The sequence below is a fragment of the Vanessa tameamea genome, chromosome 29 (genome assembly GCF_037043105.1).
Source record: "Vanessa tameamea isolate UH-Manoa-2023 chromosome 29, ilVanTame1 primary haplotype, whole genome shotgun sequence".
In the NCBI taxonomy this organism is placed as follows: domain Eukaryota; kingdom Metazoa; phylum Arthropoda; class Insecta; order Lepidoptera; family Nymphalidae; genus Vanessa; species Vanessa tameamea.
In genome coordinates, this window is record NC_087337.1 from 2,139,638 (window position 1) to 2,153,624 (window position 13,987).

The 13,987-nt window shown below is 38.1% G+C and overlaps 1 protein-coding gene across 1 annotated transcript in view; it reads right to left on the reverse strand.

Moving 5' to 3' along the window:
* Positions 1 to 5,799: 5,799 nt before the first annotated feature.
* Positions 5,800 to 13,987, reverse strand: part of LOC113395894 (unextended protein-like) — a 43,617-nt gene continuing 35,429 nt past the window's right edge. Inside the window, exons 10-15 of the mRNA XM_064219858.1 lie at positions 13,543 to 13,682; positions 13,120 to 13,246; positions 12,656 to 12,785; positions 12,369 to 12,465; positions 7,650 to 7,712; positions 5,800 to 6,726 (exon numbers count right to left, since the gene is read on the reverse strand). Coding sequence (XP_064075928.1) covers positions 6,598 to 6,726; positions 7,650 to 7,712; positions 12,369 to 12,465; positions 12,656 to 12,785; positions 13,120 to 13,246; positions 13,543 to 13,682 — 686 coding nt within the window. The 3' untranslated portion in view covers positions 5,800 to 6,597. The remainder of the gene's footprint in view (positions 6,727 to 7,649; positions 7,713 to 12,368; positions 12,466 to 12,655; positions 12,786 to 13,119; positions 13,247 to 13,542; positions 13,683 to 13,987) is intronic.

Genomic DNA, 13,987 nt, shown 5'->3' on the forward strand with positions numbered 1-13,987 from the left:
TATCACTGTTTACTTGGCGGTAGCTTTGGGCAAACCCGTTTGGGTAGTTATGCCCAACATTCTACTACCACAGAGCTACTTAGTATTGGTGTGTTTCGATTTGAAAGACTGTGGCTACACTCACTCAGCCAGTGTAACTACAGGCACTTAGTTTGTACATAACCGCTAAGTTCCTAAGGTAGGAGCAAAGGAATGTTTATATTTCCAACGAGGCCAATGTCTATGGGCGGTGCCCATACAGGTGGTCCATTTGCCGGTCGGTTGATGTAAATAAAAAAACCGGATAAACAAGGTTCCAAGGAAATCGTTCTTAGTAACTGTAAGGACAAAGCGTATATTGGAACGTTAATTATTGTCAATTTTGACGTGTGACGTACTTCCCCTTCTCGTGTGGCCGCGGCGACGGGTATGTCTTTGATTTTGATATCGGTTGTAAAACGGATATTTGTATTTAAATATCGACGTAGACATGCGATTCAGATGTCTGTCTTTGTTTAAATTTACATTATTCGGTTTGTGAGAAAGAGATGAAACCAAAGTTATATCGAAAATGGTTTCACATTCGCTTCATCTCTTTCCCACAAACGGGTTACCATAAAGTTAAAGAGAGACAGGACGAATGTTTCATGCGTTTAAAGTTATTGCACTTTGAATGCAGACGTATCACAACGATAAACAGTTTTTTTAAATGTCATGAACAGTCGTCAACATCGAATCGATGACATCTGATAGTTCAATGATATACGATTTTAGATAAGTTTCGGTATATCAAAAATATATCTAATCATTAGAGCACCGCACGTAAAAATTCGCTTGTGTAACGAGTGACTGTCCTTATCCCCCTTAAATAATACCACCCGCCCATTGGCTCGTTTTCTTCAAATGTTTTTTTTTTTTTCAAATACACAAAGGTAATAAAACACGCTATGCTAATATAATTTATTGTTATCCATAAATAAAACACAGAATACACTATTACTCTTATAATTAAAGTTCGATTCCGCAATATATCTGACATTGTTATAACATTTATACAACCAACTTAAATGCTACGACATATTCACATAGAATGGATTGGCCGAATGAGAAAATAGTTCATTGTAATTCAATGATAGTAGCTAGATTCTTACCGGTTCTTGTTGGTATCTGTGTTAAAACTTTTTCTTGCCGATATATGAAATTTCAGCTATACCCTGTAGAAGTTAGCTTGATCTTTTTGACAGATGTAAATTTTTCTGATCGACATAACTTTGCAATGATGAACATATTATTTTCTTAATTCAATGATTTTAAAAATTGTAAAAATATCTAAAAAAAATACACATAATACAAAAGTTCCTAAAGATTCAAGCGTTATCCGAAAATTTTAAGTCTTTTTCTATTATATATTATTGCTTCAAAGTAAAATTTAAATAGAAACACTGAAAATAATAAACGCTTGTACAATGTTACATCGGTCGGACGGCAGGGACGCGAATAACAGGCAGCAACTGCTACAGATATCGATTACAAAAATCCTTATTAAAGATCATTGTTAAGTTATTTTTACGAACGGGGATCCTTTTGGTTGGGGTCTCTTTGGCTGGTATAAATCTCTTTAGAAAAATAAGTTATAAAAAAAATTGAATTATAATTTGAATTACGCATTCCATCGTTCCATCGACTGTTATATATGTTATATTTTCTGTTTCCATCACTAGCCCGTCTGTCAAAAAGATCAAGCTAACTTGAACAGGGTATAGTGTGAGACCAGCCAACGCAGGACATATAAAACAGTCCATAAGTATGTGTGCACAAACACAGGTGCACTCTAAACCCTCACTGTCACAATCCGATGGGACGGCAATGCGAGACGATCGGAAAGACTTCAGGATAACGTACGTACCGTATCGGGCTTCGAAGGTATAATACGACACAATTTAAATGTAGCCTGGAATTAAAAAAAAAAGACAATTAATCGTCAATTCGGCGAATGTATTCGATTATATGACATTACAAATTATTACGTTTGCATAAGGATCATTTTCGCATAACAAACAGATAAAGATTTATGATTTTTAAGACGCACTTAATTCGGATGTGATCGGTTTTACATCTAAGTTGTGTCGTACTATAAATCTCAATTGACAGATCATATGTTTTGTAAAAACTTGACATATTTAGACTTAATGTCAGTTCTTGTCGACGTGTCGCCATTTTGTTTTTTTTCCCGCCAAACCACCATTCTTAAACTTATCTTCTTAGTTAAAGCTAAAATGTTAAATTATACATATATTCGAATAAATAATATATAATTTATATAATGTATTAAATGAACACCCAATCCATTCTACGTTAACACAGAAACCAAGCAACACAACAACACTAAATATTATTACAACTGTAACTAGGGCTAATTAAATTATTTATATTGTTAAGCACTGGCTCGTGGACTCTGTCTGCGTTCAAGTACTACGTAAGCAGACTTAAAGAGGTATATAGGGAGGTGTACCCTCTCCCTCATAACTCTCGTCTCTTTAATAAGCCTTTCAATAAACATTATTTTCACGATTCACTCTGTCGAGCGTCTTGTGAGGGATGCATGTTCAATTACGATTACATTACGCAGTACTTGGACGTATCATCTGCTTCCTTTGTCATGAAACGATAATATTACAAATTAAAAAAAAAAAAAAAAAACAGATATCACTTTTTACATCCTTACTAAAAATATATAGTGTTGCAATTAAAATATTAATCGATTGAAAAGTAAAAATATTATTGTCTTGAATTCATTTAATTGTATTTATTTTTATTTAGGCCTTAAGTCGTAGAGCCTTCAAACTTTAACGCCACAGATAAATCAATATGTAACGACATAGATTTTTTACATTTCGAAAAAAAAAATGAAGATTATAAACAATTTAAAATGTAAATATAGTTCATGATAGCGGTTATCTGATATTTCCTAATTCATAATAACATTTTTCACGTTATAACGACACACAGTTAAATTATTTTCAATCTTTCTAATACAAAAATAATACATTTCGATTTGCGTAAAAAATGCATTGAAATATTTTAACTTATAGTTAGTTTTTACGAATCAAAAACTCATTTAAGTTATAATAGTCGTATTACATAAATTAAACAATAAATATCACAAAACAAAAATTAACTAAACTTGCCATGTTTCAAATTAAAAATCAGACTAAAATTATAGGAACAATGCTAAGTTCTAAGTTGTATTATCAAAATAAGCACCAATTAAGTAAATTGTTACGTCAAAATAAAATCAATAAAAACTAATCGATTTGGGTGAAAATGTCACAAATTAAAAAGAAAAAACAAAATGCCGAATACCGCGAATTCAAATCAAGACACTGAGCTTTCTATCTTATTGTGAGTGCAATTTATCCTTTGGTTAGTAAATACTGCGGTTACATCACGAATTTGTTCTGCAAGTTGACGGATTCGACGGCGCGTCGACCACGCGATCAACGCTTGGCTAGGACTATGATTCAGGATTTTAAACAATATTGCATTGTAAATAGAACTCACTTTTGCCAATCTCACAATTTCAAACATGTATAATGCTTTGATAATTTTTACATGTTAGATTATCAGAGCTCAGAACGAGTCGCCAAAAATAGTGGCCAAGACACGCACACTAGTATAGCAGTATGATGATTGGCGAGTGTCAAGCAGGGATTGTAATCCGGATAAACGGATCCGGTAATCCGGCGGATCCGGCATCATTACACGTCTACCGAATCCGGTACCAATATGCGTACCGGTGCTAGCGATTTCGGCAAAATGATAGAACTGTTGCACGAGTAGACACTTTAAATGCGCTTTTAATTGTTAAAAACTCTTTAATCTAGGCTTGATTCAATTACATCGTTAATGTAGGTCGGATCCGGCCGGTTCGATGGGAATCCGGTCGAATCCGGCCGGACTGAAAATTACGCCGGATTGCAATCCCTAGTGTCAAGCGTAGCTGTCACACGCACCGAGATAATAAAGCTCATCGTTTCACTCTATCTATGTATAATTTCCCCCCCCCCCCCTCATAATATATATCCGGCTCGCAGAGGACCAACACTAGTCACATAGTCGCGCGTCTTCCGGCCAATGACAAAAATCATACAGACATACACTTTTAACGAAATTGAAATACCACGTCGAAGATTCCATTCGAAATAAAAATAAACGACCCTTCAAATAAATAAAATCACGACACGAAACTATAACACAAGCGCTATGATCTAACTTATCGAATATTTATTATTTTGGCTTTGAGTAAGTACTACGGTACGGCGAGTGTTAAATATACCATCCGAACTGATTCAGTATATTTTTTAAATTAATTATACAATGTTCCTTTTTGACTGGAGATTATTATTGCTGTATTTTAATTTGAAGTCTGTTCAGACGATTCGAATCGTTTTAAAGAAAGCGATCAGTAAACGCTTCATCACGAAATTACCTGTAGAATGTTCTAGAATTTTTCTTAGAATTTTCTAATAAACGGAATAAAAATAAAACACGCCCCGATATATTAACTCTTATAAACAAAGTGCTTTCTATATCTAACAAGACAGTGCATTCCTTTCTAATTCCTTGTTCGGTTCCTTAATCTAGATAGATGCTAGTGATGTAACGATTATCGATCATTTGAAAAGACGACGCGAATAATCAAATGTGAATATTACCAACTAATCAACACAAACTCAGTATTCGTGGTATGTACAAATATTTTTTTTTGTGTTTTTTATTTTATTTATTTGTTATAAGATTTGAATAAACTCGTAATACTCCTTAATATACTCAATATTCCCTAATGTTACATAAATAGTCGTTACATCACTAATATAATATATTTTATATAATCCGTTATTTAAACTAGAATTAATGACGGAATTTGTTAAGATGAAGTTTAACGCCACAGAATAAGGCAATTTCTGTTAAGTAATTAACCACTTAAGAAATTTGGTTATGACTAGGCCCCCTGGGGGCTTGTATGAAAGGGTATTAGTGTAGTGCACCAACTGTATTTCTCCACTTCTGAGTCTTAGATTTCAAAAATGAATATATTAAGTGAATATTAACTTGAGCCCCCTGTTAGCATGGGGTTTTCTATTGTAGGGGGCTAGAGCGCTGGGAGGGTCGCGGTTGCATGCCCTTGGCGATCCCGTGGCCTCACCACTCGGCGGCATGGTGGAAACCCGAGGATGGTTTTAGTGGGTAGGACAGGGCATTAGCATTAGCGTGCCCTGGCACGGGGCATTGAACCCCGGTTGAGTCCTACATACCCGTCCCGGTCCCCCGACCGGGCGGCATGCGTAAATGCATTTCCTACTCGTTAAACAAAAAAAAAAAAAAGTATGGTTCTATTAAAGAGCCCTAAAGCGGGCTCGTTCTATTAACAGAGACCCTGCTATTGGCTAAGGCCCCCTGTATTTTGTATTAATATATTTTAAAGATTTCGCTATATTGGTCGAAATATATCAATTTTATTTTTACTATTTCGTAGACACGAGATAAAATACCGATAAAAGATTTCCTATTTTTAATCATTAGTTTAAATATTTTTTCCTATAAAAAGTCTCCTCAAAATTTTAAATGATACCATAACGAAAGATTACCGATGGCTCGTCTCGAATTTTATAAATACATAGATACCACACTGTACGAGACCGTTACAACATCCGTAAGCAAAACGGATCGTATTTTGAACGACCGGGCTTAAAACCCTCAAGTTAACATTTAGTATAAAAAAAAAAATTGGCGATTTTTTTTAAGAGTTAATAATTGAATTTTCCTTTTGTTTTGTTTTTTTTTTAAACTAATTTAAATAACACTGTTCGTAGAAGATGAGAATTTAAGTACAATTAAAATTTGTATGATTAGGAATGAGACCGTATAGTAAATACTGAGGTACATAGATTTTGGTATATAGGGAGGAACCATATCACTTGGTGATGGGGCTTTGTGCGAGCCCTTCTGGGTAGGTACTCATCAGACATTCTATCGCCAAACAGTGATGTGATATAGTATTCTTGTTTCGGTTCGAAGGGTGAGTGAGCCAGTGCAACAGGCACGAGGGAGACATCTTAGTTTCCAAGGTTGGTGGCGTAAGGAATGTCTATGGTTGGTGGTGTAACCTGATGGTGACGGTGACGCATTTGGGGCAAAGGATATATTTTAATTATATAAAAATAAATAGGGATTTAAGGGAAAAGTTAGCAATCTTAGGAGGGGGCGGGGGCGTTATTGGTACTTTTTCCATTTGCCAACAAATGCGGATCATGTACAGTAAACTTTACGTAAAAAATATATTATACATCTCGTATCAGAAGAGTCTACTTAATAGATCATATTTTGACTGTTTGAACAACACGCATAGACATTAGCCATGTTAAAAATACACGAGTGGGGGATGCTTCCGACCTTGAGATCCAAGATAAACCGCTCGTGGCAGACGCCTGGTTCACTCACCAATACAAAGCGGTTCCTTGACGGCTCGCTCAAAACCCGACCACTAGAAAGTGTACGTTTGAGGTTTGCCTACGAGTCCCACGCGTGGGCCGCGTGCCTCGCCAGCTAGTGGAGGCGCTAGTGCTTCAACAGCTTCTCCTGCTCGTCGGCGCGCGCGAACGCGTCCCCGTTCCGCTCGGGGGACGCGCGGGACGCGAACGACGCGCGCGTCACGGGCGACGCCGACGCGGGCGGGTTGGGGGACACCTGCGGGCGTGACGCACATCTACATTCCAATGGCAGGAGGACTTAAACAAATCTTCGATTTACAAGCTTCATGCGTGCTCAACGCTCTGCTATGTTGGACACTACGAATAGTTCTTCCTTTATACATATTTATTTATACAACTCTATTCCACTGAACTACTTAATTCAATTATTTTTACTTCCAAAATTACGACAACTGCGCCGACATGCTGATTCAAGGTCATAGTTTTTGTTTAAACGTTTCTCCTCCTGCCGTCGCATTCGACTATATCTCTACAGATCAGATCATATTTTGGATATTATGTATACAAACAAACAAACACGATGTTCCTACCGATTTTAATAATAGGATTATTGAGTTCCTTTATGTTGAAAGTACGGCAGCTATGTATATATATATATATATTGTCTAAGCTGCCCTGAAAGGCTTCAGATCACAAAGTCCTGAGCTCAAATCCGAAAAGAGTTCACAAAATATCGTTATATTTTTACAAGAAATTCTCAGTATGAACACAGCGTAAAGAACCACCAGTCGCCCATCGCCTTTGAAGTATCACGAAATGCCGCTTTGTTTCATTGCCGCAGGGTTGCCAAATCTATTTTTTTTTTGTCTGTTCTTGTTCCGTATTCGTTTATTTTTAGTACATGTATTTAGGATACGCAATAATACAAATTAGTTAAATCACAGATAAACAACACAATGAGCTCGACTCGTAAGTTTAGACTTGAACACCCCTGAACGACGTAACCCAAGCGAGCGTGTGGCAGCGTTTGGCACGCGCTTTGTCCTCCTGGACGCGTGCGTAGTCGCACTGGTATCTCCTCTTTACGCTATGGTATTAGTGTGTGTGAGGCAGACAGACAGACTTGTACAGAATGCCAAAATCGGAGCTGAAAGACATTAAGCGTGGTAGAAAGATTACCTGTCTCGACGGAGTCTTGTGCTCTCCACTGATACTTATATCTTCGTCCACTGACTCCAATAGCTGTAAAAGACAAATTTTAAGAATTATATTTTCCAAAAGAAACTCATATTGTACAAAACAATGGCCAGTACAAAACGGTTTGTATAGCCTCAATCACAGTATTTCCACTGCGGTGCTAATGCCTCCTCTCCCGTTTGAGGAGAAGGTTTGGAGCATATTCCATCACGCTGCTCCAATGCGGATTGTTGGATATACATGTGGCAGAATTTCGTTGAATTTAGACACATACAGGTTTCCTCACGATATTTTCCTTCACCGCCGAGCACGAGATGAATTATAAACACAAATTGAGTACACGAAAATTCTGTGGTGCTTGCTTGGGATTGAACCCGCAGTCATCGGTTGAGATGCACGCGTTCTAACCACTGGGCCATCTCGGCTCACAAGCCTCAATCAGGTTGCCGATAGGAGAATTATTTAATTAGACCATATTATGTAGACTAATTTACAGAAACACGAATAAACTTACTAAAATGTAAAAGAAAAACAAAATTTTTATAGTGATCCTATTTTTATATCAGGCGAGCATATGGGCCTCTTTATGGTAGACGCTCTCTACCACCCATAAACAATGCGGCTGTGAGAAATATTAACCATTCCTTACATCACCAATGCGCCATCAACCTTGGAAACTAAGATGTTACGTCCCTTGTGCCTGTAGTTACACTGGCTCATTCACCCTTCAAATCGGAACACAACAATACCGAGTCTGTAGAATATCTGAAAAGCGGGTGGTACCTACCTAGATGGGCTTGCAAACAACCCTACGACCAAGTACATATAATACTATAAAATAGTTTATACTATTATAACTTATAAATCTTAGTAACTCTTATAAAGTGTTTCTGTGATTATGTTTTTGCACAACAATTCCAACTTGGAAATTGGAAAACAGCGAATATGGAAAACCAACATTGTATATCTTGTGCTACGAGACTGCACTATTGCTGTTGGTACAGGAAATTGAAACGATACTTCTCTTGGCGTATTTCGATCAAATATTCGCGCACACAAAACATCCGTCCACATGAACCGAATCCGCAATTGGATCCAATATGCCAACACATTTGCTTGTTCGCAAATGTAGACGGTCAACTTTATCGGAAAGTTTATTGGAAAGTACAAAAAGATTATGTACGAATTGCTATTATTGGGGATATGCACAAACGCTACGTCAAGTGAAGAATCCCCTTGACGACTTTGATATTTTCAACGAGCATGGAATATAAAAGTACATGTCCGGCTTATAGGACAAAATATCTGATATGAGCAGAATTTAAGGAAAAAATATTGTAGCGTTAATATTTAATATAATATTGTTCTGTGTTGTAAAGTTACTAAATACGAATGAAGGAATCTGGACTTTGGGAGATAAACATATACTGTAAGGTCGATCCAAAATCTGATTTCGAACACGAATCGTTTCGTATAGATTTTTCAAAATGGAAAAACGATTTCAAAATTCGACGTAGCCGAACCAAGATATTTATATTAAGATAGTTATGCCAATAATATATAACTTTTATGCTAGTTCTAGCTAAACATAGACTAATCTAAACAAAACTGGACTAGACTAAAGCCTGCAGGAAAATTACGCAAATCTGATTCTAAATATAAATACGAATATACAAATTGCCGAGTCTTAAATACAGATACCGGATAAATATCGGTCGGCATTCAAAACCGAAAACGCCGGTTAGCATCTACACCCCGAACCGGTGGTAGCTTCACTTAATATAGTTTGTTAAATGACGTTTCAAAAGTTTTTGTAAAAGCCTACTTGAATAAAGTATATTTTGATTTTGCCAACGTCTACTGTTCAACTTTAACTAATAACGATCTGTTTAAAATTATTGGTATATCTACGCTTAGAAGTTCAAAGTTTACTAACAATTCAAGTATCATCTCTCTTCTCCAGAAGTCTTAGAATCTTCGAAAGTTGCTTAAGTATCTGCTCAGAATCGTCCATACTTCTGACGTCATTGATGCGTTTACCATTAACATCTATGTCAGCATTAATTTTCTTGGAACTATCGGTTTTTATCTCATTTCGTTCGGTACTTAGGTCAGAAGTCATTGGATCTGCTTGTTCTGAAGTGTTCTCGTCCTGATTCTCGATTTTATTAGTATCGGTTACTTGTACGTTAGTATCCCGGCAAGCACAGATAATTTCATCCATAGTTTTAATTTTTGGAACATTCGTGTCACTCAAAGTTTTATCGTAATCGGTATTCATAGATTTATCATTTTTGTCCGTTTCTTTCGTATCATCTGGTCCGTGGAGCGTTAAAAGTGACTTGTCAGTGCGAAATTGAGTTTTCTTTTGGTCTGAATCGATTGAAATCATTTAGTGATATTATTATAAAATTATATAACGGCCGTAATATAATGACTAGCTAGCTTTTCGGTGAGTGGTCACCACTGATCATAGACATTGACGCCGTGTGATATTGTTAACCATTTCGTCCACCTCGTGAACTGGAAGAAGTTGTGTCCCTAGTACCTGTTACACTGGCTCACTCACCCTTCAAACCGGAACACAATAACCCAGGCTCACACAAAGCCCTACCACTAAGTAAAGTTTATTTTACTAGACTAACGAATACAATCAAAGATGTTATGTCCAATGATATCATATCCCCTTCAAAGTGGACTCCAGCAATGCACGATGTTAAATGCTGTAAAGTTGGTGTGTGAATGAGACAGAAAGAGAGAGGGGGAGAGTAAGCTATTCGTTAAACCGGACCAACCTTTCTTCCCTTCTTCTCTACTTGAACGTGGGGATTTAGTCGTGATATCGCTTTGGCTTAGCGACAGTGACTTTTGGCGCGATCTCTTCGAAGTACTCGGCAAGTGCTTTATATCGGAGGGATCGTACAGTTCCTCGGTACCGTCTCGCTCATTCGATAGTATCCTTTTGAATGTTTTCGCGTAGAAGTTCTTATTTTTATACGAAAAATCGTCTAAGTTTAAACTTTTCCCATCGACGTCCGTGTAACTTTTAGTCGTGAAATTCGGCGGTGTTTCCGAAACTTTAGTCTCGTGAAATTTCTTAACGGTTTCCGATCGATCGTCGTCCGATTTCGTCGAATTCGTAGCGATCACGTCTTTACTCGAATCACGCAACAATAGTTGGGACCAATGTTTGCCGTTTTCTGTGTTCGATGACCAATCGGTCAAATATTTGGAAGATGTCGCTTGGTCATTTGACTGAAAGTTTGGCAAACTTTGCGACGTATCTAATTTCAAGGATATGTCATCTTCGATATTCGAAACCGAACCGTGTTTTAAAGATATAGACGAACTCATCTTATAACTTGAATCATATTTTTTTGGATCTTGAATTAGATTTAATCCGATAGATTTTTTTTTAGTCTGAAATTTATATAGTAGGCTTGAAGGTCATCACACTAGCAATGTTAAATGTATAGACCATTCCTCACTAAGTATAAGATTTAAGATCCTATATATTTTTTTGTTTATTCAAACTGACGGTAAGTGGTCTACTGGCCATCTCCAATGCACCACCAACCTTGGGTATTATTATGTCCCTTGTGCCTGCCTACTCTAGCTCATTCACTCTTCAAATTGGAACACACCAATACAGATTATTGCTGTTCGGCGGTAGAATATCTGATGAGTAGGTACCCAGACGGGTTTGGAATAAATCTTCCTTGGAAAATTATTATAAATAAAACTCTTAATAAATTTTAAGTCGACATATAAAATAATCGTATCATACTAACACAAACATCCAGGTTTCTCGTCAAACTCAAGGTACTCGGCGTAGCGAGTTTTATCGGTAATTGGTTAGCACTGCAAGAAGGACGTAAGGACTGAAGAGGAGAGAGGCTTTACTGTATACATATGTTTTATATAAATAAATAAATAAATAAATACTGGACATCACATACATCACTCCGATCCCAATGTAAGTAGCTGAAGCACTTGTGTTATGGAAAATCAAAAGTAACGACGGCACCACAGACACCCAGACCCAAGACAACGTAAGAAACTAATGAACTTTTTCTACATCGACTCGGCTAGGATTCGAACCCGAGACCTCGGAGTCGCGTACCCATGAAAACCGGTGTACACACTACTCGACCACGGAGGTCGTCATATATATGTTAACGGATAATTGTATTACGTTTGTTTATAATAAATCTGGACAGATCTGTACAGACAGAGAACGTGATCATTTTATTGTTAAACTATTCATGTAGAGTCCTGTAAATTCCCATTGCTGGGCTACGGCCTCCTCTCCCTTTGAGGAGAAGGTTAGAGCATATCTATTTATTGGAAAAGTTACACCATCAATTTATCACTAAGCACACAAATTAATATCTGACTTGGGTAACATACAAAGTGATACGTCTTTAAAGGTGTAAACAACATTGCTGCTCCAATGCGCGTTCGCGGATACACATGTGGCAGAATTTCATTGAAACAGGTTTCCTCACGATGTTTTCCTTTACCACCGCGAGATGAATTATAAACAAAAATTAAACACATGATAATTCAGTCGTGCCTGCCCGGGTTTGAACCCGCAATCATCGGTTATGATGTACGAGTTCTAACCACTGGGCCGTCTCGGCTCTTTGTCACACTAGTTAGATTACAATTGTCTGTTTAAATGTAATTGATATATCTCACCTTATCGACTTCAGTATCGAACTGCTCGTTTGTAGCGCCTTTCGACAACGCCCCCTTTTCCATGAGGGTCGCCCTCTTAGCTGCTAAGTAGAGGGACCTGGAATATTGCAATGAAGCAGAATTGGCGTTAGATTATCTGAGTAGGTTGTACTGGTTTTATTAATAAGTGTTAAAATTGTTCTATTTTTTATTATGTTGCCCCTGGGTCAGCCCGGGCCCCCTCCGCTCAGGCCGCACCACCCTGCCGATTGGTGCGTGCGTGCGTGCGTGCGTGCGTGCGTGCGTACCTCCTGACGGCGAGGTAGAACACGTCGGCGACGGCGCGCACGGAGTAGTCGGGCACGAAGGTGTGGCGCAGCATCGCCTCCATGCTGATGTTCTGCAGCGAGCCCATCGCCGACGGCGTCGGGGACTCCGCTGGGACAGGCAGGCGGACAATCAAATCAAAGTATCGTTGCTTGGTGACGGTATGAGGAGTGGGTGGTACCTACCCAACCAGGATAGTGAAAATATCCCCACCACCAATTCAATTTATTATAGATTATGATAATGACAGTCTTCTGCAGCCCCAATACGATCGTGTTTTTGCGATATTTTAAGAGGGATTTTATAATGCAAAACTATAGATAGCTTTTATTTTTAACAACTCTGGATCCGCTTAAAATGGTTTAATTTATATAAACTTCAATGCCGCAGGTCAAGTACAGTAGCACTGTACCAACGAGGCCGTCCAACTGTTAACATAACTCACCGATCCCGAGGTTCTGCGCCAGCGCCTGCACTCCGAAGTAAGTGAAGGGTCCCGCCTCGAACACCAGGTTCTCCTTTCCGACCGTCACTTCCACACGACCCTCTAGGATCAGCGCGAAGTAGTCCGCCTGGGTAAAGATGAGGAATCAATACACAATGTTCACAATACCGAAGTATACTATTTCACCTTGCTACTTATATCCGCTTTAAATTTATTTGTAGAGATCTGATCACAAATTCCCAAACATTCAAAACGTAAGTGTCTGCGAATTCATAGTAAACATCATAGACTAATCAAGAAATCGACCAAATATGACATTTCAGTTCAAGGTCAGAGTTGTTTATTTAGCTTTACTAGGCAATATATACGTGTGTGTGTTTGTGTGTGTGAACTTGTCCCGAATGAGGTATAGAGTCTGTTTACCGGTTTTCCCTGCTGATAGACGTATGTGCTGAGCTCCTTCTTGGTCTTCCCTTTCATCTTGATGTGCTGGATGACGTCCTGCCTCAGCAGGCGACGCAGCACCGTCTCCGACACGGAGTCGGGCTTGAAGTACTCAATGCCTGGAAGTTTTTAAAAATTCGAACATACATACAGTCTATTCCGATCTAAGAAGATATAAATCCTTAGAATTACAAATTCTATACGACTTGCTAATGGCTCAGCCATATTATATAAATACATAAATACTGGACAACATCACATACATCACTCTGATCCCAATGTAAGTAGCTGAAGCACTTGCGTTATGGAAAATCAGAAGTAACGACGGCACCACAGACACCCAGACCCAAGACAACATGGAAAACTAATTAACTTTTTCTACATCGACTCGAGACCTCGGAGTGGCGTACCCATGGAAACCGGT